At 35.4% G+C, this 26,953-nt stretch overlaps 1 protein-coding gene across 41 annotated transcripts in view; it reads left to right on the forward strand.

Annotated features, from left to right (window-relative positions):
* The window catches only part of RIMS2 (regulating synaptic membrane exocytosis 2), a 479,246-nt gene that overhangs the window by 134,652 nt on the left and 317,641 nt on the right, over positions 1 to 26,953 (forward strand). For 15 of the 41 annotated variants that reach the window (XM_065627854.1, XM_065627870.1, XM_065627876.1 and 12 more), the window contains exon 1: positions 9,112 to 9,233. The exons of the other annotated variants lie outside the window; for them this stretch is intronic. In XM_065627854.1, the coding sequence (XP_065483926.1) occupies positions 9,112 to 9,233 (122 nt within the window). Of the gene's footprint in view, positions 1 to 9,111; positions 9,234 to 26,953 lie in introns of those variants that run through there. 41 annotated transcript variants of the gene reach the window in all.

Consider the following 26,953-nt stretch of genomic DNA (forward strand, 5'->3'; position numbering starts at 1 on the left):
GAAATATCAATTGATTGTGAGTCAGCTGAAGGTAAAATTGGTTGAAATATACTACTCCAAATCACGCATTCTGCAAGGTGCAGCATCTACTGCATATTGAGCCTGCTGTATCAACGTGTATTACACATAGTCCTCTGCTTATTCAACCAGAGTATAACAGCTTTCTGTTCCTGTCAGGTAATGCAGTTATTCCTTTATTCAGGGAAATGAAGTCTCAGTTGGACCTTTTCTAACTCCAATTGCCCAATTCTCCCATCTTAATAGCATTTTTTTAATACTTTAAAAGATATTATTTATATATTTTATACCACATGTATGTACAGGCACAAATGTGTATTATTTGATGGAGAAAACCAGATATATTTCTCCTGTAGCAAACCTACCAGTCCTGTAGACATGAAACAAAATTAGCAGTATGTGTGAATTATGGTCTTGAGGGTTGAAGAAGCAATTGCTACACTTATTAGACAAATAGGTTGATTTTTGTTTGCCAAATGTAAATTCTGCCCCAGCACTTTTTAGATAAATTATGTCTTAGGTCAGGGTAGTGTGTTAAAAAACACGTATCTCTAGATTTTAGGACTTCTTTTTTAATATGGGAGATTAACCATCACTAGGGATTTTGCTAGAAAACATGCAGATCTGTAAAATGCATGGATTGTTTGCTGGGACAATGCATGGGTAGGAAAAAGGAAGAGAATGTGCACACCTGGATGTTTTTTTTTTTGCATACTGTCAGAACACAGCCAAGGCAGGAAATGGAAAGTGCTCTCAGATCCAGCAATAGAAATGCAACCACAGAGTTATATTCATACCTCCTAAATAAGGTACTTAGACAAGCATAAGAACACTTCACTAAACCTATTTTTGGGCACTCATGCAATTTTTGGTCACATGATTTTTTTTTACATGCTCCTCCTATTGATTATACAGGAAGAAAAAGATAGCTAGGCTTCTAAACTATGCACCTTAGTCATCTGTATTTAAGTGGAATCTACTGGTCTGTGGTGATAACTTCAGGCAATGATTCAGACAATCTAAATTCAAACTCTGAATTTGCCTAAAATCAATAACATCTTCCTTTTTAAGCACAGAAGTCCCTAAGCAAGGAATACTTAGAAATGCCCAGATCTGGTGAGACAGGAACTGGGCACTAGAGCTTTGTTGCAGACCAGAGGTAGGCAACAATATACTTAAAATTAGTGTTCAGAGTTGTTTTGGTAAACACGTTATGTAGCATATGATATTATTATCAAAATAGCAAGATCCAAAGTGCCTTACCACTTGTGCTGGAAAAACCCCTCAAACTCCACACTATACCACTTCATGTGTTCAAGTCACAAGATACAACTTGTGCTTTTTCTCTATTTTGTGGTCTGCCCTAGCAGTAGAAGCCTTTTGTTTAACCATGCAAGTTGTATATAATGTGCAATATTCAGAAGCGTGAGAAGGAGAGAGATAAGAGAAATAATTAAAATTAAACATTTCATGTGATCATTTTCAACCCACTCATACTTAAATAAAACTTCCCATATTACCTCTCAACTAATGCATGAAGGTGAATTCCACGGGGAGGTTTGAGAAGCCATAATCTATATTGAGCTAAGGAAATTAACCAATAAGTCAAAGTTGTTCATTTTAAAGATAACTTAACAATAATTACACTGGCAGGCATACCTGGTTCTGAGGTATACCTACTGATTCATTTCAAGAAGTAGTACTGTTGTGGTATAGTCTATCACCATTACTAACAAAAGGACAAACAATAATTTTCCTATTTCCCTTGTCCAATTTTTTTTTTTTTCTTTCCTCTATCTTACTCATTCTGGAATGCGCAATTTGGCTGGTCAGTGCCAGTTTTTGTGTGTGTCCATACTAGGCCTAACAGCAGGATTTTTCAAGTGAACATATGGCACATTTCCTAGTATGCGCATCAGGAGCAAAATCAGACCTTTCATTATTTTATCTGAGTTTTAAAAAATGTAGATTTTTTTATAATACACAAGTCATCTAGCATTTAACTTTCACAATTCTTTGTTTTTTCCTTTCATAGATTTAGAATTTACTGAAGCCATAACTGGTCAAAATAGAGTAAAATCTCAGCTTCCAAATATTTTATTTGTAAAATATATTCTTTCAAAATGAGTAAAATCTCATGTTTAACTTGCTTGTCACCTTTTAAAAAGTTTTAGAGCCATACTGATCAGTGGATCATGATTATTTCTCCCATTTACTTAGACCATGATTAGACACAGTGAAATGAGAATGGTTTGGTCTCATCACAGAACTTCAGCACACCTAACTAGGGACAGTTGACACTTTTCTGTTTAGGAAAGCCAAAGCAGATGTGGAATCTCCCATCAAGACTTAGCCTTTTGGGATGATGTAGTCTTTGCTCTTTGACTTTCTTGGGAATCTATACATGTGAAGGTTAATATTGTATTTCATTAAAAAAAGGGCATTTGCTTACTTCTTCCCCTGCCATGTTAATGACATTAGTTCTGAGAATTTTCAGAGGTGGGAATATCCAGTTTCCCGTAAAGGTGTAAAATGTAAACTGACAGCTTATCTTTGTATTTTATCCTGAATGTAAGTAGATTAATGAGAGCATCCTCTTAACCATTTGGAGTGTTGTGGTCCTTGCTGGGTGAGCTCATGGCAGAGGAGCAGCACACCGACTGCTTCTATGGGCACCGGAGCAGTTCCAAGATCTGGAAATGCGCTAGAGGCTGAGTGCTGAACTGTGCTTCTGGGCCTTGATCCAAAGGCTATTGGCATGGAGCGTTATCCCTGATTTCACTGGAATTAGGCTACTCAGCAGTGGCTGCTACAGGGAATGGCAGCTCAACAGACTTTGGAACAGCAAAGTTCTAGCACCCTAAACACAGCAAGTAAGAGAATGGATTTGGATTCATACATCTTCTCTGGAGCACTGATATTATTCTTATCTGCAACCTGAACCGGATCACTGAAGCTTCATTTCCTGAAGTATTTAATAGATAATGTACTTACAAAGTTTGTGATAATTAGCTATTTTTGTAAAGCTCATTCTAAGGATAAATTGTTATTATTTCGTTATTTGGCATTACTGCTGGTGGAACAGGAGATAAAAGGTTATTCCTTTGTGCATGGAATATCATTAGCAGCAAGTCCACTGGAAACTGAGGAATGAAGGAGTTAAATACTTGAGAGGTGGTTCTATGAGCACTGGAATCAATACGGCCTATAATGATATCTCATGTTTTTCTATCCCATTTCCTCTGTGATGTGGTGGAGAATCGCAATAAGAAACTTTTCCTATCACTTAAGATAATATCGTCAAACTTCAGATGGCAATGATGTGGCTATTTATTGACCATATTCTTACTGTCTTTCTACTGCCAAAATCAATTGGCTCAGTTCTGCCCACCCTTCCTCTATGTGCACTGACTTTCTCCTGCTATGATGATGCTGATTTTCACACAGTTTGCTGGAATTTAACTGTTTCGATATTTATGCCTGTATGAAATTAACCACTTCCCTCAAGCATAATAACCACAGTGATGGATGGTAATATGGACAGAAAAAAATGATAAAGAGACTGTCCAGGTTTCTAAGTCTCACATCCTTAGTTTAAAATCTGTAGCTTAGGCTAAAAGGAGAATATAGATTACTATTAAATGGCTAAATAGGAGGAAGATGAAGAGGGACATTGAAAAGAAATATATGTATATGGATACAATGCCTCAAAAATGAAACTAAGGAAAGAGGGAAATGCAGAAGATACTGATATAAAAATACAAGCAAGAAAAAACAATATTTTGTGGTTAAACACAAGGATGAATTTACTTTCTTTTACATTACTGTACTTTGTTAGTGGATATTTTCTGTAACAAGGCTTGATCTCTTAGCTGGAATTTCAGTGTCTTCCATTGTAGATCTGTGACCTGACTACCAGGGAATAAAATCAGTATCACTTTTCTGTTCTCAATGAATGTTTAACTCAGTGAATTAAATAGTTCTTTGAATATTTAATTATTTTACGGGAGAGAGAACAGCCTCAACAGCAAAGACAAATTCCCTTTGGAATAACTAAGAGGGTGTTGATGAGGACTTTTTGGGCATAGTTGAGGAAGCCAGAAGAGGAACCTGGGACTCAGTTTTCCATGTTCCTAGAAACTGTTCTAATTGCCAGGCTTCCTGTAATAATACGAAGGGTGTGTTTTGAATGACTGCTCAGGCACCAGCTCAAGAAGAGGATTCATTATTACAGTTCTTGGGCAGAGACTGATGTTTTGTTGCAGCCTGGATTTAGGTACTTTTATAATTTTGGGGCTGGGGCTTTATTGGCATCCCTCTCTTTATTATTTCCTATCGTATATATTGAGGATACTGGCATCTATGACTCCTTTCTTATGTGATTAAATTGACAGTTGTAGATTTTGGCTTAGTTCTTGTTAAACGTCTCTTGTGAAGCTGAACGTTGAACGTTGATGTGAAGAAATACAAATGAATGTGTGCTTTACTGCCAAAGGAATTCTGGTTGCATCTCACTTGCAGTAGCAAAGTGAAATATCCAACCTTGAATTTAATTTCGGTTAGTCCTTTAAAATAATGTCCCAGCTTGGGGCATCAGCTTGATAATCTGACCCAAAATTAGTAGTTTTATGAACTGCAATAATATAATATCCAATGTGCAAGGCCACCATGAACCTACCTGTCTGAAAAGCATTCAGATATTTTTTCTTTTTATAATGAGAATGCTTAAGTGGTCAGTTTTTTGTTAAATCCTAAATATTCAGCTAAATGCTTTGTTAAGGACATATTGAAGAGCAATGGTAACTGTATTACAGGTATTTATGTGTGGTTAATTACCCAATTTTATTTACTGTATAGATGAAAAAGTAGAGGTTTGAATTAATGTACATTTAGAAAAACCCACTCTTACCCCCAAACTCCAAGTGGCTCATCTCTACCATCTCTTCTGTGATTCCATTGAACTATACTAACATAATATCCAATAAATTATAATGGAATTGAATCCAAAATTGTAGCTGATAGTATCTTTTATCACAGGACAATCTTTGCCTTATGAACTGTAATATATAGCTTTAATGGGATTGCATGACTTTACCTTGTTTAAGATATAACTTTCTGTGAAATGTCTTTTCTGCGTGGCTATAATAAAGAAGTGATGCCTTTAGGTAATGTTTGAGATAACATATTTGTACATATCGTCAACTTTGTACAGTAGGTTTACCTTAAGAGCTTTCTGAATCCTAGAATTATTTTCAAAGAAGTTTAATCTTATATTCGAAAGAGAAATGTTCTATATAAATTGAAAAAATATCCATACATACTTGAGAGCTTTCTAGAATAACTTTTCTTCCAAACTGCTCTTAGCTGGAGGGTTTTTATTAAGATTCCGCTTGGCTAGAGAAATAGATATCTGTATGGATCTCAGTGTAGCTTGGCTTAATGGATCCGATGATGCTTTCCCAGGCTTGTCTTTTCATTTTGAAATAGGCTGTCAGCCATGTCTGGTATTTGCTTTGACTATCTGGTACTCGTTTTTCCTATTCTGTAATATCTTTAAAGCACTTTGTATTCATGTCTATGAAATCCTTTGTAAAACTGGTGTAGAAACGAAATGTATCATTATCGAAGGATAATTAGCAAGAGTGTTTACATATACATGCAAGTATAAATACACAAAATACAATAATAAAAATTCCTATCAAAATTATTTGGATCAGGCCCTCAAATATTAGGAAATGCCAGACTCGCAAGTGCTAGTGTAGTGCTTGGCTTACCTGGTATGTGTTGAAGTACACAATTAGGGATGTTTTGTAAAAAGAAGCTTGTGCAGGTAGGACCTCTTTTTCTTCTAATATGGATATTGGAGGGTGTAGCGTGAGTGACCTGAGGAATAGAATAGGAAATCTCAAGTGTAAAGAAGTTAAATATCAAATAGGGAAAAAAAAAAAAATCCGTCTGTTCCAGAATTCTTATGTGAGGCTTCTAATCTGGGAATGCTGAGGATATAATTTCCTAAATCTTAAAAATGACACTAAATCACTGTACCCTTCACCACAGTAAATTTTTTAGTATAAAAAATGCTGACACATTTGAAGATCACTAACAGGATTGACGTAAGGTAACTAGTTTCTGTACTGTTTTGTTCTCAATATTACTGCACAAGAAGTAAATTTTGTGTGTAGGTCCAAAGAGTTCTTTTGATTGTCAGTTCCATTCTGGTTCTGAAAGGATGAGTACTCAGCTCATGCTCCTTCATTCCATCCCTTCCTCCAGCCCTTTCTTGCTGGGCCTCTGCTTCCTTGATTCTTCTCGGCCCAAATGATTACATTTTGGAAAAGGTGGAAGTAACTAAGATGAGGGCTTAGCAATAAGTCTATGTTATAGTGTTAACACCATAATAATAATCTACATAGTAAATATGGGAAGGAATTGTTTATTGGCCAAAGGGTCTCTTGGGCAGCAATAGAAGGGTCAGGAAACAAAGGCAATTCTGTTTATTTTTCTGTAGCATTTATTTTTTGAAATAAACCCCCCTATACTTCTATCAAAGTAAGATCAACCTTGATGAAAATTCCAGCTGTCCAAAAAAAAGTGTATTTGCACAAACCATCTGTCATTATAGTTGAATTTTCTGCTACTAGCAACTAAGGACTATTTGCCTTTAAAAGTATCCTTTTACTTTTATGTCTTCCATATTAAAGGTTTTACTTGCATGAATAGCTGCAGAGTACTCTCCATTCCTTACCTCAGAATTAAGTGAAAAAAAATATAGAAGTTTTAAATATGTTTCTCATTTTGTCACTAGTTTTAGAACAAATTTACAAAAAAATAAAGAATGTATGTCGTAACTTCCATTTTAAATATCTGAAAATTAAGACATAGAAAGGTGAGTGTCAGATATTCAGACCTTGGTTGCAACTACAGGGACATTTTCGCTTTGGTGACCATTCAGAAGGCATAAAACAAAATGGTGATATAATTGAAATATACGATAAAATATTGGTTCTCCATGGTCAACATCATCTCTGAACTGTTAGGTGGTGCATATAAGTCTAATAATTATTTGAATAAGTTGAATAATTCATAACAAGATGATTCTGTTTCCTGCCACGGATACAACAATTTTGTCTTTTTGATGGAATGAATGTATAGGCAAATTTTTTTTATGTTACAAACATGAATATTCTGTAATGTTAGTAAAGTGGTTGCCAGGTATTAAGTTTTAATTTTATTATAGAAAGATAGTCATAAGTACTCATTAGCTCCAATTCCAAGATCTCAACAGTTACCAGCTTTGCCATACATATAGCCTAGTGCTTTATACAACAAACTGTAATACATTTCTCAAATGCGAATGTTTCCATAATGCACAGTATGCTATAGGCATAAAAATAGATATTAAAAATTATTTTCTGTAGTACTTTGTAGGTTTTCACATGAGTTTTGGGAACAGTTTTGTCAGCAGATTTTTGTCTCAATTTTTTTTTTTTTTTTTTTTTTTTTTATATTTAACATGGGTGTTAGTAGGGAGTCTTCTATATCTCTTTTAGAGGGGCTTGGAGCTCAGTTTGGTGTTTTGTTTTTTTTTTTTTCTTGAAAACCTGAGCTGTTGCTGCCATCCTTCTGGCCAAAGAAGCCTGGATGAGTGCTCCCTTCTGAGCACATCAATACAACACTTTTAATTAGCTGGAAGGTTGCTTATTCCCAGATCTTCTGGGATTAAAATCGCTTTCAGTGAAGAGCTTTAATAAGGGCCCTCATTTTATGTTGGTTTATTTGGAGATTTTGTAATTAGTACTAAGATGTTAAAAGCTGTGGATAGAAAATGAGATATTCCAAGGAAAATCTTTCTAATTGCTATTTTTCAATTTGCCTATGATAGAATATATTCTGTAATGTTATGTAATGTCATCCTCTGGCACAAGCATTGAAAGAAAAGAGAAAAAATATGTTTTGTAGTCACGGATGCTTATTTTCTGTACCTTTAATGGTATTCACTGTGCATATTATGCTGCAGAGTCTCACTGTATTCTGTTAGATGACTGATTCTGCTTCTTGCTCTTTGACTTCCTCTACTGTGTGTGTAACAGAGACGTAGGCTTGTAAGGCAATGGGTTTTCCTGGAAGTAGACAGGTGTGGAGCACCCAGAGAAGTGATTGATTTTGCTCGATTCCATCATGGCTGATTCTGTGTAATAAACTTTTAAAAGATGCTGAAGAATTCTTAATTTTAAATGCAGTACATACATAATGCAGCCGTTCCTTTTAGTGGTTGTTCAAGTTAGCGTGATAAATCGTTGCCTTGATGCTGTATGTACAGTCCCTAACAGAGTAGTTATGTATAGAATGTATACTGTTTGCTTCAGTCATGAATTGATATTACATTTAAATGTTTGCACTGAAAAACATGTTATCTCCTGTAAGGTAGAGTATAGCTTTTCAGATATGAGATGAAAGATCTACTGTTACAGTCTCAGTGCTACGTGTTGTTTATTATATGAAGAATTTTTTATAGTGATCTTTCTGTTCTGAAGAGCTGCCTTTACATTGAAAAAAAACCAACAAACCCTACATACACAGTCACCGATGTTAGTCATTTTTACAGGGGAGGGAAGGAGGAGGGGAAGATGCAGAAATCCTCCTCCTCTTAGACAGTAGTAACAGTGTGAGGATGCCTTGTCCTCATTTTTTTTACTTCTGAGATTTTATTGCTGGCAGCCAGATGTGCTGAAACTCCTGACGACAGCATCTATTCACTGTGTGTTTTTAATAGGCTTAGAGAAATATGAGTAGAGTACATGAAAGCAGCTCAGCTTCACACTTCAGCTGGGAATGCCCAAAAAGCTTACTGCTGTTTAGAATTCTTGCTACAGTCAGGAGAAAGCCGCACGGGTACTAAATCTTCTACAACTGAATTAGAAGAATAATGACTGTACAATTAACCATCAGCCCGTGCTCATTTAGGCACAGTTTTTACAGAGATCAGGAGAAATATGGAACTTGATTGGCATGTTTGCATTTGATGGTGTGTGCAAAATAGATGACTTTTAAGACAGGTGGTGAAGAAAAATAGAAGGTAAAGAAACAGAGAAAATGCAATTTGAGACGCTGCGCCAGGTCTGCAATTCTGTTTTATCTCATTTTCATGGGGTTTTCTCATCCCCTCCAAATATTTTACAAAATGATATTTTTGGACAAACGTTGAACAACACTAGGTGAGTAGAAATGAAGCATTTTTGCCTTACTATTTCTATGCTTCTGCTGATAGTAATCTATTTGCATGTTTTCCAGTGAAGTACTTTTATAATTGCACTGTCAGATACTAATATTTTTATGGTAGCAGTGAGTCTCTTCTGTTGGTGCTTTTATGTTTTATGTAAGGATTTAAATGAGAACCCAACCTGCAGAAATAAAGCCAGCAAAGACAGAATAAAATATTTAAGATGGTTATGTATCTTTCAAATACATTAGCTACTATTAGAAGCTAGCATTATTAGCTGTAATCCTTAAAGCATATTAAATATTCATAAACAAATTTGTCTGAGAAAATCATTCCTGTGTGGATGTGGCAGTGAAAGGATTAAATGCTCAAAGATGTGTCTGTTTAACCATACATAATTTGCTGGAAGATGTAAATTAGTAGTCCTGCATACCATTTGCAAAATAGGCAGAAAGCAGTTTCTTATTTTTAGAAGACTTAGATACTGTGGGTGATGCTTTTCAATAATGTTTTTAACTGGCCGGATTATAGGTGACCAGGGGCTGCTTTGCAGCAAGTCAGTCAGCTTTGTAGGCTGTCCTTTTATGAAAGCTATTATATTGTGGGAATTAGAAAAGCTGGGGAGAATTTGTTGTTTATTGGTGTGAGATGGTTATTAAATTCATTTCTTAGGATATTTTTTGAGGGGTAAACTGAATTAATAATGACTCATTTTTGTGGCATTATTCAGTAAACATACTATAATACTGATTAGAACTTTTTCATACTGCTATTAAGTATTAACAGTAAAAACAATTAAGAATTTTATCTCAAAGAGTCTGAGTGCAGATGAGGGAGAAAAAGAACCCTGTAGTTTTTTATAGAGATAGTGCACTGATGGAAACATTCTGGAAAAAGGGTGGAAGTAATATTGCAGTTGCAGAGACTATGTCCAGCATTTCTTCTTCTCTGTATCTGTGGGAGAAATCCCATTTAAATGGGATATTATTTCTAAAATGCAGTGATATTTGCACTTAATACTCAGAAGACTGTTACTATTTTACTTTCCAGAATATTATTGTAAGGATTCTCTCCCTTACTGCTCGTGTGTCCTTTATAAATATTTTAATATTTGTTTAATGTTACTGTGTTCAAGTTCTGACATCTTGGTTATGAATTTCTAAATAGGCATGCAAAATTATGGAGGTAGCTTTAGTAATCACAATCATTTAAATGAACTACATTTTTTTTTTTAATATATATGTCAAATCTGTATTCAATGAGATTTTTCTTACATCCCTTTGGTGTACTGTGAAATCTTTGAAGCTCTACAAAATGGAGCAATAATTTATGTATCATCAACTGTGATTGTAAAACAGTGCATATTTCCAAGTGCATAGTTTCAGGCCTGCAGCAACCAACAAAGCCCTTAGCAACTGTTCTAATCAGCTACAAACCAAGTTCTGATTCTCTGGATCTGTTTTTGTAGATCAAAGTGCATGCTTTTTGCAGATCAAGGTGCATGCTTTTGGTTGATTTTTTTTTCTTTTTACAGATACATGTGCATGGTGCTTTTAGGTGTGTATTTTCTTGTATGTCTCTGGGAAAAGCTGCATATGGTATCAGTTTCAAATCAAAAGACATCAGAGAATTATTTAATTGCATTTGCTGTGCCTGAGATTTAGAATTATATTTATTCTAGAAGACTGGCAAACAAGAAAGGATTGTCAAAAAGCCCAGCCTTCAACCTGATGTGGGCTCTCTTGTTGAAGGAGCGGAGTTGCATTTTTCTAGGTAGCAATGCTTTTGGCCTCGAGAAAACATTGTGCAGTTTTTCAACAATATGCAGCAGTAATCATGAGGGACTAAGTCATACTTTCTGTGTCTTCTGGAGTTAAAGTTAGTTGCAAGTTATTTGAGGTTACTGAGTAAAAAGATTCTGTCTTATGAATAACTACCAGTATTTTAAAGTTGATCTTGACAAAAGGACTTTGAATAAGTCATCTATTGAATAGCTGCTAAAAATCTTCTGACACTTATTTCAGAGGCTCATCCGTTTTGTTTTACTGGTTTTAAAAAATCTATTTTTTTTTTCTAATTAAATCAATGCAGTGTATATTTTAGGTAGATTATTCACTTAAAGCATTGCACAATTAATGTAACATGCTTGCTAAACACTGGTTATTCAAGCATTAAGAGTTAATGTTTCAGAACTGTGGTAAGGAAAACAAAAATACCTCTAGCACGTAAAAGATTCTACATTGATGAAGTATAATGAGGTCTGTTTCTTCAGACTTTGAAGCTATATATTTCGTCAGACTAAAAAGAAATGATGCACTTTCTTTTTAAGGTTTTTCTTACTGGTTTTGCATCTAAAAAGTAAAAGTCAGAGTCCAGAAAGATAACAGCTGACATTAAGCACAGAATGATCAACTGCTGCTTTCACAAAGTAATAATGTGAGGAAAACAGGATAATGCATACTAATAGCATAGTAGATAATGGAATATAAATCAGAAAGTCATAGGGAGCTAGGTAGTATGCATATAACTGTAACTGAAAATATATTCCTATTAATTTTACATCATGTATTCTAGGAGTTCTTCAGTTCTTCCGGAAATTTAGGTACACTGTGATTTTGTTGCAGGAAAGCCAGTTAGTTCAGCCTTCGATTTCTGATATTATACCAAACATTATCAGGAACATATATTAGACTAGTTTGTTATCATTTCCCATATAAGCCTTACATGAGTTGGGTTTTTATTTGCATATTTTTTGTGTTATGGTAGCTGGTGTGAGAGGACCAAAATGATATTAAACTCCTCATGAGTTAGATTGATTTTACCATTTAAATGGGTTTAGTTATCTCTGCTAACAGCTTCAGTTGGAGGAAGATTGCAGTTTCGTTCTCTTTTGCCTGCTACATGGCAACGCTTTGCTGTAAGATGCTATTGCGAGTATAAAAGAGGGAGCTGGTTTACTGGGCCTTCTCCTGGTCCTGCACATCTGTCTGACATTACCAACTCCAGCCAGTTGCAGCAGTAAGAGTTGTGACTTTACCTCAAAGTTTTGTTTCACCTGCGTTGGGGACTGTAGTGCTATTTCCTGAGTAATAAGTGACTTTCTATTGAAAAATGATTAAAGTACCTCATGTCAGGAATTCACAAGAATGGCTTTGCATTCTTGGCAAGTGGCAAATAGCTAGTTTGGGGAATGAATTCTTCATGTGTCTGGTAACAGAAAGTAGGGAAAAAGAAATCAGGAGGCCTTTTCTGAAAACATACTTAGTGCTTACAATACATCTGAATTCTAAAGCAGCATCCAAAGGAGCTTCAGTGTTTTTGCAGTCTAACATTTTTCTGTTGACCTTCAGACTAAAGAGACTAAAGAGAATGAAATAAAGTTTTTAAATGTCTTTAAAAACCTTTAGTTATCAGATAAACTGCCATTCTTCATGTATAGTGTACAAATACTGTGCTGTCAGATGCTCTCTTTGTAGCAGCATGCTTTGCAAAGACACAGTTGCTTTGGGCAATATTCAGATTAACACATCACTGCATAATGGCGAGTCTCCTTTGTGACTAAAATTGATACAAACTGTACAGAACAGTATCAGTCCAATTTTAGCATTGCAGTATATATTCACAGCTTTTCTCTGAGAATGGAAAGCAGTGGATTTACCTAAACCTGGTTTTTCCCACGACACATTGTTTCTTCTTTGTTACAGCTGTGTGAAAGTGAATTTGTTGTCTAGGTTGGCCACACAGGGGCATAAGATAACTAATATATTCGGCCCCAAAATAGTACAAATGTTGTTCGCAAATTCTATGTACAGCAGAGACTTAGGAATGGTGCATGTTTTGAAATTAGACACACTTAGTTTAAAAAACTAAACTGTATTTTCTTTCATGAAATTAAACTCACATATTTTCAAAGATTCTTAAGAGTTTTCACTTCTTCAATTTCTTGGTGAGCATCTGTTACATAAATACATTGATTTTCAAAAGGTTACTAAAATACCTGATAAATTAGCCTGTTTGTGAAAACAGATATTTACAGAGAAAATATAATTTTAGCTAAAAAATGATTTATTTTCATTATTTAATTTTCTGTTTTATTTCCTAAATATACCTATGAGCTATTTACTAATGCTCTGTTTTGTAATGAAGCCATCACATGATGTCAAGAATTACTGGCACAGACGATTGTTATTTGTCATGGCGCAACTAATGATTACTTTGACATTGAAGGAAGAAGATAATTTTCTATTGCTTGTTGGGAAACAATTTTGTTGAGATATTTCTGCAGAATAGACTTGATGTGTGGTTTTGTTTTTTTTTTCCTGACTCTGTATCAGTTCAACACAGCACGAGGTTGGCTACAATCCTAAGAGTATGTTGCATTTTCAAATATTTTTAGTCTAAGAGCCAAGAGTAAAAACACACCATTGGTGTTAGGACTGGCAGTATGTTGTCCATATTCTGACATACAATACCGAATAATAACTGAAACTGCCTCTTGTCACTTTCAAAAACTAGCTTGTCTGTAACTACCTTTAAAAATTCAGTTCGTTGGGATTTTCACATCTACAAGCTTTTTACCTCCATACTAGTTTCATATAATCCTGTTTTAAATAATTTCCTGAAATTTACAGCTGATATGCTTTCTCAATTGAAAAAACATGCAATATTGGAAAAAAAATCCAGAACTTCTATTTGTATTACTACTATGTATTTTTTTCCTTAGTGAGTTAAAGGCATAGCAAAGCTATTTTCTCCCCAGTTTCTTAACTTTGTCTTGCATCAGACACAATCAGAATTCCAACACCAAGCTAACACCAGCACTATATATCTGTGGTACTTCAGAGATGTTATCCATGTCAAATGATCCTCTGTCTTTTTTTTGTTCCTAAAATTAGAGGCATAAGCCATATTCAGGTGAATCCCTATGTGCATATATATATATATACATATATAAATGCCAGTAAACACAAGGAGAAGACTGGCTGGCACAGTAAGTTGTATGTAAAAGGCAGAGAGAGACTCTTACAGCTGTGCATTTGGTCTTTTTTGCACCTTTGCCACGTGTCTCTCTCATGGAGCATTCTGTGTCCTCTTTGAGCTGCGAATAAGTATATCTAACACCATACATCCTTTGCTTCTTGATTTGCTACTTTGGGAGAAAGTGGGACAAGTAGCATGAGTTTTTAAATCTTCTTATATTTCTCTTTGCCTTGGAGGAAGCAACTGAATATACTAACTTGCCCCACTGCTGTTTCTTTCTGAGAAGTTCTGCATTCCATAGTGTCTTGGCAGCTGTTGGGTTTTGGGTTTGTTTTTTAAATCCCTATTTCTAGGAAGAATGACCCCTGTAACATCCTGTTACAGATATTTTCAGAGAGAGAAAAGTAAGAGATTTCTTTACAGAACCATTTCTCTTCCCATTCCTTCCAGCTCCGGAGAGAGATACCTTCTGTTACTTCCACCTCAGTTGCTACAGATTTAATAAGGTGACATATGCTTCCTCCATGAATCTCACAGAGCTGTGGATATTTGCAGCCATAACAGGTTTTTCTCTGTTCTCATTGTGCATCAGCTGCTGTTATATGATGACGGTAATAAAATCCTAGCTGGCATATGATCTTAACCTCATGCCAGGAAGAAAAAAGAGGATGGGTCGGAGGTTGATATTTTATCTCAATTCGGATGGTATGTTAAATTGGCAAATTTAAATAATCCTAAATTTGGAAATGATTAAGCATGCCTTTCAACTTGATTTTTTTTCCTCACTTGGGTGAGAGCATCAGAAATCTAATCTATATTTGAGTTACTGAGTACAACATTTTTGTTCAGAACATATAAAAATAATATTTTTCCATTCTCAAATGACTCCAATAATTCCTGTCATTCCTCAGAACATCCACATAAGAAGTGGGTATTATCTTATTTTTCTGGAAGAAGAAAAGACAGAGACCATGATATTAAAAAATGACTAGTGATTTTTTGTACTCAACTTGAAACATTTTAAAGAGATTTGTTCAATGACAGGATCCCAGTAGTTTATGAAAACTACATGTTCCCATATGGACACCCAGAGATCAAAGTTAGTAGCGGTGACCCTGGATTAAGTAATAGATACATTTGGGGATAAATTGAGCTGTGATGACTGAAACAATAACTAGCCCCAGCTATCTTTTTTACCCTTCTTCAGGTTGCTGTCACTCTGGTAAAACTGGCATGAACGCTGTGTGAATCTGCTCCAGAATGCCCCAGTTTGGAGTTTGCTGTATTGGTATGAGGCAAAGTCAATACACCAGACCATTTGCTGTAGCTGGTCAGACTCATAAATATTTCAGTTTTCCCACCTGTGTGGTCAAAGCTCCTGGTGAGAGTGTTCACCAGTCCTGCTTTAGTCAGTACCAAGTGCATAAAAAATGGTTAACAGCAGTCATGTGGTTCCTGACCTTGTTTTTACTTCTTTCTATACCCTTTCAGCTCTTTTCCTTTTTGGTCAGGAAGTTAAACCACATACACATTTATGGCACAATGAGCCTCCTTATGGCACTATTAGTTTACCAGGTCAGTAATAGTGATTATAATGCATTGTAGAAACATGAGGCTTCAAAAAGCGAAATCTTCCTTATCAGAACTAAGATATGTCTTTGTGTTCCTTGATAGAGAAGTTTTGCCAGCTGTTCCTGCTACCATCACTGTCTCAGTGGAGCAGTGGAACAGAGGAAGACCACTTCTGTTGGTGTGGGCCCTGATGTTTCGTGGTTTTTTTTTTTTTTTTTCCTTTTTTTTTTGTTCTTTTTGGTGTAGTGTGATTCTGGGTAGGAAGATAATTAGAAGGGAAAACAAATCGATTTAGATGTCTGCTATCACAACTTGCAAGTGGACAGAATAGCACAAATAAAATCGGGAAGTTTGGCTGTGTAGGTCTGGTGAAACTGGTGAGGGTGGAAGAGAGCAGTATTGCAGCTGCACCGCTGCTTTCCTTCCAGGTGAGACAGGGCTGTCCTTTCAGTTGCTAACGACGGACCTAGTGTCCCTCTGGATTTCTCAGGAGTATACTCTTGATGTCACACCGTAAAGGTAGAATACAAGTTTACTCATACAATCATAGAATGTCCTGAGTTGGAAGGGACCCACAAGGATCATCGAGTCCAACTCCTGTCCCTGCATGTGACAACCCCACAGGTCACACCATGTGTCTGAGGGCCTTGTCCTGTCTCTTCTTGAACACTGTCAGGCTGGGGTCGTGACACCTCCCTGGGGAGCCTGTTCCAGTGCTGCACCACCCTCTGGGGGAAGAACCTTTTCCTAATGTCCAACCTGAACCTCCCCTGGCACATCTTCCTGCCATTCCCTTGGGTTCTGTCACTGGTCACCAGAGACAAGAGATCAGCGCCTGCCCCCCTCCTCCCCTTGTGAGGAAGCTGTAGCTGCGATGTCTCCTCTCAGTCTCCTCTTCTCCAGGCTGAACAAACCAAGTGACTTTAGCCATTCCTCATACAGCTTTCCCTTCAAACCCTTCACCAACTTGGTAGCCCTCTTCTGGACACTCTCCAGTAGCTTTATATCCTTTTTACGCTGTGTTGCCCAGAGCTGCACCCAGTGCTCCGGGTGAGGCCGCCCCAGCGCAGAGCAGAGCGGGACAATCCCCTCCCTGCCCGGCTGGCCGTGCTGGGCTGGATGCACCCAGGACACGGTTGGGCCCTCTTGGCTGCCAGGACACACTGTTGGCTCATGTTCAACTTGCCGTCAACCAGAACCCCCAAATCCCTCTCCACAGAGCTGCTTTCCAGCATAGAAAACACTATGTTTCAAAACAATTCAAGAAAGATTGGTATCTGGGCATCAAGATTCTGGGAAAAGGAATAAAAAAATATATTATTGGCTCCTGAAAAACTGTGAAATCTGAGATGAGCGTTGGAGGTAACAGTATCATTTTAGCTTTACTCTGGGATAAAAGGTTCGAAGCAGAAGTTGGAAGTTTTTCAACTCCTTGGCTCCACTTCAGCATGTGCTTTGCAATAGGAGGCAAAAGGCAGCTTTCTGGTAGCTTCTTTTTTTTTTTTTTTTTCCCCTTAACCTGACAAGAAATTAGGAGAATGAGGAATGAAATAAAAATGTTGTGTATTGGAGAATTTTGTCCCAAATTTGTCTAAGTATGACAAGGATTACAGATTGAATTGCTGAAACATAACTTCTATTGATTTTAGAATAAGAATTGGGTTGGATTTATTTTACAGAAGTCAGAATGAATTTGCATGATGTCTTTATTCAGAAGAATGAAATTTATCTTGATTAATATACTTTATCCCTCTGCAATTTTTGACTTATCTTTCTGATTAAGATATACTTCCAAATTCATATATTCAGGTATTCCAGATAATTTTTTATCATGACACTTCATCAATATTTTCAATAAATTAGTTTTTAGTCCATGCCTTTTAGATAGTAATAGCCATATACATAATAATAGGAACAATAACCTTTACTTGTTAAAAGGTGCACAAAATTAAGTTGACAAGCAAGGTAATGCAATTACGATAATTGCTTTAAATTAGTTACCATTTTTAACCTGTAAAATAATACATAAATTTAGAGATATATACTCTAAACCAAAGAAGTTTAGTATGTGGTTTAACTACTGTGCACCAAAGATGGGGCCTTTTGGCATGTATTACACATGCATTAAGTAAATAATAACTCGTTTCATTATTAAATAAGTGGTAGAATAACAAAATGAGAATATTTTTTGCAAATTTTAATATTTTTTTCTCCATGTAACACATTCAAAATATTATTTTTAAAATGACTTAGAGAAACTGATGAATAAAACATCACTAAAAGATGGAACCTCAGCAGTTCAAGATTTTATACTTTAATTATTGTTTTATTATCTCTAGTCCAACAAAATTTTTTGCAAGTATAGTTATACAAATATAATTTAAAAAAATCTAGGATAACATTAAAAACTTTGGCTGAAACATCAAGCATAAAATCTCTCTTCCCCTCTTACCCCGTCCTCTTCTATATACCAATGTTTTTCTTCACATTTCTTGATTTTCCTAGTGGTTTTTTTTAATGTTGTTGCTCCTATGTCTTCAGATTGCACTCAGAGCAAGTGCTTTTTGCATTGATGTTAGGACTCCAGGGATAGTCAATATTTTATTCACTTGAGAACTTCAGTTTTTCACTGCTAATGGTGGCATTGTTCTGCTGTAAAATTACAAGAAAAATGTGGGTTTTAGAGCAGACTCAAACTTTATATCTCTTGTGTGTCACAGTGACTCTAACACTGTTTGATCATTATTCAAATAACCTACAGTAAAAGCTTTTAAGTGCCCTGTTTTCAAGAACTATTCCAGGAGAACCTGCTTCATCTATCTGTCATAGTTTTGGAAGTTTTGGAAAGGTGTCAGGGAGGACAGAAAAGATTTTAAAATGCAACAAGGGTGAAAATACTAAAAACACAGCAAATCAATTAATGTGCCCAAAAGCTCTCTTGCACTCGGCATGGGTCTTTATAGTTAAAGTATGCTCATTTGTAGGACACAGCAGAATCATTGTGTACAAGGAGTAGCTGTAATAGTAATTAAAATCTCTTATTTTAGAATAAAGGATGAGAAGAAGGTAATAGTGTCTTTCAGTCAAAGAACTTGGGGAGCAGGGGTCTGAATTGTACACTGGCCGCTGTCAACATCTCCTTTGTAGTGCCAGGAAAATCACATAAACTTCACTGCTGGAGTTTTCTGGGATATATTTCATATTTAATACTTCATTGGAGTCTCTGAAGTTTATATAAATATTTGCAAAGGTCTTAATGATCCTGGGTTTGCAAGTATATGCAAGTGAAAGATCAAATTAAATTTGCATTCTATTTTCTGGGAAGTCAGGTTCATCTTTAGATTTTAAGCCGTGCGGCACATGCACGAGGATTTTGTGCCATACCCTTCACTTGTACCAAGGATGCCCCCGTCATACCAGCTGCAAATTGTCTCATATTACTAATTACATTATTTCCCTATACACTGTCAGCTGCACAGCTGATGTGGCCTCGCTACAGTGATTTTTTTTTTTTTTTTTGTCTTGGCATAGGTCTTCCAGAAGTTTTTTTCATTAATTTAGGAATTGAACTTAATTTCTCAACTCTGTAAACGTATGCAAATAAAACAAATATATCAGTTCTAAGTGAGTGTGAGGATGTTGTGCTGTAAGCATGTTTGATAATATTTGCCAAATGTAATGAAGACACTAAAAAATTGGGTAACTGTACAAGCTACTCAGAGATTCTGCTCACAAGATTGCTCCAGTGTACAGAAATACCTTGTTCTCCTGTTTAGCACAGAAAAATCCTCATTAATTCTGCAGGGGGTGTAGTGCGGCCTCCTGATGGTAAACTGGCGAAAAACCTGCAGATCTGCAATTTTGTGGATTTCACTGTTGCAGTACTTCCATGCAACTAATGCAAAGGTATCTTTACTGGATTCTAGTCTGTTGTTGTAATCCACTATGAATAAGTCCGTATTTTAGAGTTCACAGCTAGGTATAGAAATAAACAAAGCTGAGAAATTTGAATATTGCCCACGTAACTGTAGTTGGGAAACCTTTTGAATAATCACTGGTGTCTAAATGCTGTCCAAATAATCACTTTTCTACTGAAGTTATGCAAGGTATATTGATCAGTATTTCATTTTGATCACATATGGGTTATATCAGAACTGTTCTTGTCTCATACAGAGAGAAGTCTATTGCATATATTCACCTTTGATTAGAGCAAATGGATATTGAAACAACAGTTTAGGTCAGATTGAGAAGTAATCTCCAATCTACTGCTGCTTCAGATGAAGTAAGATGAGCTAAGTTAAAAGGAAAAAGCATATTTTTAATAGGTCTTTGGCAATACATCAGCTTTGCTTGAATTCTAGGTGTTTCATAATAAGAATTTCAAATTTGGAGTGATGTGTTAGCGATGCGATATGTTTTTTTTCTCCTAAAATGATGTCAGTTTTAATTGCCATGAAAATATGTGGGAAAAATATACTGAAAACTAAGGAGTGCAATAGTGTGGAGATAAGATAGGAAACGGGATTTATCATATAGATGTATTCATTGAGTTGCAGTGTTTTATTTCTGTCTATTGCCTGTCTGTTTTTTTTTCCTTTTCCTCATTCGGTTCTCTCCCCTGACAAGAAAATGCTGCAAAATAATAAAATATCCTCATTAGATCATGTGTCATTGATTACTCATGTAATGCAAAATTTAAACTATGGCAATAGCGTGGAATATTTAATTATCTCCACGTACCTAAACAACACGTTTCAGAAACTTTCATTTCTTTCCTAGCTACCTAATATGGGGATGAATCTCACTCTATTGCATAACAAAAGCACTTCATCCAAAGTTCAACATCTTTCCCTGCTCATATCACTAACTAAAAAAAAAAATCCACTTATATTTGTTTCAGTTTTTCAAATGATTTTGCACTAATGGCCATTGGTGGCTATTCTTATTTTCCAGAAGAGAATGCACTGGTTTAAGTTATATAATCAAAACAATAGAAGGTAACATTTTCTCAGGCCAATATATTAATTTCTGATTTTTATCAGCACTGTACTGGATTAGCCTATGTACTGAGCAAATCTAGAAAGAAAATTTTATTTTCTATGATTTTGACATGGTTTGTACTTAATCATCCTATGCAGTGCATCTTTAGAGTGTACTTGAGCAAAGACAGAGCTGCATGCACTGAAAAAGTATAAGAAAATGCTACAATATTTAATTTTAATACACTTTATACTAATTGCAAATTGCCTGATGCCAGCATGAAACTGATACAGTCATAGTAGGGACCTTTGCTTATAGACCATATACTCGGACTTTGGCTGTATCAAAACATGTCGGGCAGTCCAATTTAGCAGCATTACTGCACTGGAAGAAGAGGTTTCTGAGAGCAGCTGTGAGGAAGGAGACTGTCGATGCCACAGCAGACGTCTGTGTTAACTCTGCAGTGAAAGCACAGCCTCCATTTCACCTGATTATATTTTCTGTCTATGATACACTTTGTGCTGATTAGCTGCACTTTCTGCTGCAGGGCTGCTGCATTTCATTTGTGGTATATAATCATGTATAATAAATAAGGCAGCCTGAATACTTAACCAGGAATGATACTACATTTATACAGGTATCTGTATTATCATGGATTAAGTATGGTTCCATGGTTCATGTTAAATCTTGCTTTTTTTTTTTTTTTCTCTTTTTTCGAAGCAGAAAATTTAATTTCTTTGCTTGTATGAAGGAAAACAAAAATCTCAGGTATTCCTAACATTCTCTCAGGAAAGCTAGATTTGTCTGTGTATCTTGAAGCATCTCTAATCCTGCAAAATAATATTTTAAATATGTGCATACTAGGTCTCATTTTTTTCCAACTCTATACAAACAGTAAAAGGAATAAGGTACTAGTACAGCCTTTTTCAATTTCTTTGTAGCTATATGATCTCCTAACTGAAAAAGACTAAACCTGACTAATTAAAGATTGCTTTTCATGAATCTTTATTGATCTTGATTAGTTGATAGAGATGGTTTTTACTTTGGTGGTTTACTTTTTTTAAGTTATATATACAGAAGAAATTAATTTTTGAATGCTGTCCTCAGTAAATATAACACAATAAAACAGGTATACGTTTTGCAATGAAAAGCTTTTATAGTATTCCTCCCAAGCATCCCTATAGTCCTTCTCTAAACCATCTTTCTATATGTTGATGAGAATTTTGGCTTCTAGTGAACTAGTTGGAAAAAGGAGCTTTGTATTTGAACTTTTAGTGATGAACATATGTTTGTTGTGTGTCACTCAGGAACTAAGACTGAGATAATATAGACTTTTAGAAAATAGCAGTGAGCTTTAAATTTCCATTCTACAGATGATGTTTATCTAATGTTTTCCACATAAGGCCAAAGGTGCCTGTTGGGGCTGACCATGAGTGACTGGTTATCACCCAGTTAAAAAGTTTTGAACACCATGTTGTATTTTGAGTAGTATTTCTAACTGTTAAGTAGAAGGTGGAACACACTGTCCTAAACAGCTTTGAAACACTGACACTGGGAACACCGTGCATAATTCTAGACAAACATTTATAGCAAATCTAGATTTCAGAAAAGCAATAAAAGGAGTAAAAAAATCCAGGAGAGAATAATGAAGAGAAATAGAAATATGTCCAGGTGGGTTTAGGTAGAGTTGAAAGGAGATAGATTAGCAGCATAGATATGTATTAATTACTTAAACAGCAGGAACGAAAGTGATTTATTTAAGAGATTAAAAAAAAATCCAGAAATGTGATGTAATTAATAGAAGGGTTTGACTGAATGCCCGTGCAAATTTCTTCATCTATCACATTATAGAACGAATTACATAGGAAATGGTATAAGCCTTAAAAAAATAAGACCTTCTGAAATTAGATTGAGAAACCTCTCGAAAATGTACTGTGGGGAAAGATCCTTCATTGTCATGGAAACAAACTAGGTGATCTAATAAGTGTTTTCCATCTCTATCCCTATTCTATTTCTGCCATTTATTTTCAGGTGAAGTTATTATAGAGAAGGGAGGCATTTTTGATTATTTTTACTGTCTGGCAATGCAGTATAGTATACTAAGACCTGAGATGTCAGTACTATCTCTGGAAGTTTATCTTTCATTAAGTAGGAATTATTGTTTACTGTAGCTGAATCCCTAATTAAAACAAATGCACTAAATAGCATTATTAACAGAACAAATACTACTGCTACTACCTCTGTTTGCTCCATCATGCCAGCATCGCTTGTTATATTTTGCTAATTCTTCTTTCAGTTCAGTGCAATGAAAGTCAAAGAACTGAAATTAAATTAATTAATTTTATTTATCTTTTATCTAACATCCTTTTGACAAGAAAGACCTTGTTTTCAGAAAAATGTTTGGACCGAGTTTGTATGTTATCTTTTACACAAGTTTTTGTGAAGTAAATTTTGTTCAGAAGATTCTCTAAAGAATAATATCACATATAAAAATTATGCTTCTTCCCATAAGGTTGAAAATTAATTTGTCCTAAACCCAATCTAACAGCCTTTTTTTTTTTTCCCAAAGAGGTAACTGTCACCTGATCACCTAGAGAAGTTTGTAGCTAAAACATGATCAGAAGTTGTGTTTGCTTAAATTCAAGTTTTATATTTCATCTTTATTTACAAGACTTAATTCAGAAGTCATGTATCTATATAAAGAAATAACAAGAAACCCCAGGGACAGAATGTATAGATTTTGAAGGTATTTTTAATGCTTGGTGCACTTATCTGCAGTTTCTAAGTTTTCAGCAGAAAGGTTTTACCCTTTGCATTGCTAAAATGGAAAACTATTATATAAAACCCAGTTATATAAACTTTTTGAGTCAGACAGTATATTTACAAACACTTGACATTGAGCTTGTGTTAAAAGTTCAAAATCTAGAAGGAGTATTTCAAAAGCTGACACTGAGTTTAAGAGGCTGGTATCAGGCACCCAGAACATTTTAGGCTGCAGAAGGAAATGCCCAGCTCTGCTTTGCCTCATGTGAAATCAGTGGTGAGATAGAGATATTTTAGGGCAGAAACCAGTTGACATGTTGTAGGCAGCTGCATTCACTTAATTGTGTTGCTGACCAGAAAAAGTGAGGTAGTAGTAGCTTCAGCTTTTTGGGGAGCTAGCATTTACAAGGAGATGTGAGTGCAAGGGTTATAATTACTACTATTCCCTGAAAATTTCCTTGCTGGCTACATCCCACCTTGATGCTTCTTGCTCACATTGCACACCTAACATTTTACATGCTGAAGATAATTAACCAGTTAGTGGTAATTATAATGAAACTCAGAGCATTCTGAAAAAAGGAGCATGAGACAAATATGAATATGACTATTAGATGCACCCAGATTTCAAATCAGTTGTCTAAATGAGGTCAGTGTATCCTTGTCACAGCAGTTTGAATGGTTATTTTGGCATTATGTGTGGAAATATTTAATGATGATATAACTTCTAAAGAAAACAGAAGTTGCTAAAGAATAAATATTTGTTTGTAGCAGTAATTTCTTTATCTTTCCTTTGGCAAAGGCAGTTTCTTCTACTTAGATTGTAAGAAGATTCATATATAGAGATCAGTTATCAATGTGACAAAGAAATGCTATCCTTTCCTTTCCTTTAGTAGTTTAGATGTAATGTCTATATAAAAAAGTCTTATTCTTTCATTTACCTACTATGGTTGTTGATTGGAGGAACAGTGCTGCTTAGAGAATAAATACAAAACCTTTATTATGTAAAAATTACACAAAATAAATAATATAAGATTAACGAAATTTAAATTACCACAGCCTGAATCTTAAAACTAAAACTTTGATTGAGGCTACTCAAATAAATTTATTGAAATACAAAAAAATCTTTGAATCCCTTTTTAAGTAGAGGTCCAAGCCTACAGCAATGTTTGTTTATCCTTGTACACTCTGACAGCAATGGAACTTTTCAGAAAGCAAATTTGTCAGATGATTCTCTGCAAATGCAGTTTAATGTGATTTGCCAAAAGTAAGCTCTATACTGTATCATTTGCCATAGAAGCTTATTTCCAGCTATACTAATTATCAATATCCTGCTTTCAGACTGAGAGTTATTTTTTCAAACACTTTCACTGTTTAATTTAACACCATTCAAGTTCCTGCACTTAAAAAAAAGTACGATTTCTACAGTGAAGAGAAAATATCAAATATAATCTTACATAAAAAATTCTCTGAAAATATTGCAGACTCATTAAAAAAATCATCATACTCCCAAAGAAGGTACATTTGAAAATAATGTATTTCAGTGTATTCACATTTAACTTAAATCTGTTCTGCATTCGTATTAGTCTAGTGATAACTACAGTGCTGCCTACCTTTTCTTCCCTTATGGCTGTCAACAGCAGCTGTTGCAGCCAAACCACTGAAATGAAAAAGAATCAGCACAAAATACAGCCACATTTTCCAGAATATAAATTCAGGCTCTGTGTGCCAAAAGAAAAAGAAGAATACTAATTCATTAAAAGTAATAAGCAACGCTTGTCAAGTATTTATTTGTATAATAAGATGGTTACGTTGATTCTGATTGTGTTTAAAGAATAGCTACAGGAGAAAAATTCAATATAAATGTTTAAAATTAAAATTAGATTTATCGTTAGCTGTTTATTTCTGTTCTTTGTCTTTTGTGCTACCATCTTCAGAATTTCTCATTTTATATACTTTTTTTAGTAGAAGCCACATAAAATTTAATTGAATAGCTCTGAAATACTGTACAGAGACAATCACAATTAATTCATTCAAGTAAGAAACATACTTCGCCAAATGCTTCAGGGTACATATCCAACTGCACTGTCAGTCTGACTGGTTCCAGATAAGTTTTCTGTTCAGTCATCCACAGATGCAATGTTAGACTATAAATTATTGTAAAAGTACATCAAGGATATTTTTCATTATATATATATGTATATACAAACATACACATTTAAAAATATATTTAATAATTAACACAAATTTATGGTTGTCCTCAAGAAGAATTGCTCTTTTTGTTTGTTTGGCTTACATTTTGAAAAATAAATCCATGTGCATCTTGTAAATTAAGCAGTTCATGAAAATCTGTGGAGAATTACTTAGGTAGCTGATAGATCATGGGCACCCACATTTTCATGACTACATTTATACACTGCTTGCAGTTCTGAGCAGGTCCTACTGGTTTTGTGGAGCTGCACATCTTGTCACACAACAAAGGTGTAGCACCGTGTGGGATTCCCAGGTGAGGCTCAGAGACACACAGGACAACAGGGAGCCCTGAGGCCAGCACAAGACACACCGACAGTGGACACGCTTGCTCAGAAACACAACTTCCTCCTGAGAATCCACAGCTGTGGCCTGGGGTCATTTGTTCTCCTGTTAGTGAAAGCCTAAGGACCTCCTAGAAGGTTACTAAAGTGAAAGATGCATCAGAAAAAAGGGAAGCATTGTGAGGGTCACAGGCTCACAGCTGGATCACAGAGACACCAAGCAGAGCACTCCAGGTAGTAGCCACTGCTCCCTGGGTGCAACCAGGTGAGGGATACCCCAATCAGAGATGCAGTTGAGTGAGTGGAAGTAGAAGATGGGGGAGTGAGAGTAGAACCCCAAAATGCCAAAATTCCCCCTAAATTTTATTTGCTGGTCATATCGGTGACTTGCTTCACCAGGGCTGGGAATTTCATGGAGTCGTGGAGGAGAGCATCTATTTATTTGCTTACATATCCCATATACAGCTTAGAAATATAATGAGTCAAATTCTCAGATTCCTAAATCTTCTCATTTGCTATGTAAGAACAGTTAAGGGTTAACCTAGTATTTTATTTCCCACTTCATGAACTACATACTTATGAGACATAATAAGTATAGCCAGCACCTGGTTTCTGATTTTAAGATATTTTTAATCAGAAGGTAGAGCAGTTACACTTATTTTTCTCTTATATGTTTTATGGATAGTTATTTAGGCACATATGTAATAAAATCTGGCAGCAGCACTTTTAAAAATATATTCATTAGGTCATTAGAATCAAGTAAACATTTCTGTTTCAGTTCATTTCCTGTAAATGTAAAGCTTACAAAATTTCAAACCACAAAGTAAGTATTAAAAGCAGTATGCTGTAGAAAGATCCTATAAAACCGGAGGGAAAAAAAGGGATCTTT

Source organism: Caloenas nicobarica, chromosome 2 (genome assembly GCF_036013445.1).
Source record: "Caloenas nicobarica isolate bCalNic1 chromosome 2, bCalNic1.hap1, whole genome shotgun sequence".
NCBI classification, from domain to species: Eukaryota; Metazoa; Chordata; class Aves; order Columbiformes; family Columbidae; genus Caloenas; species Caloenas nicobarica.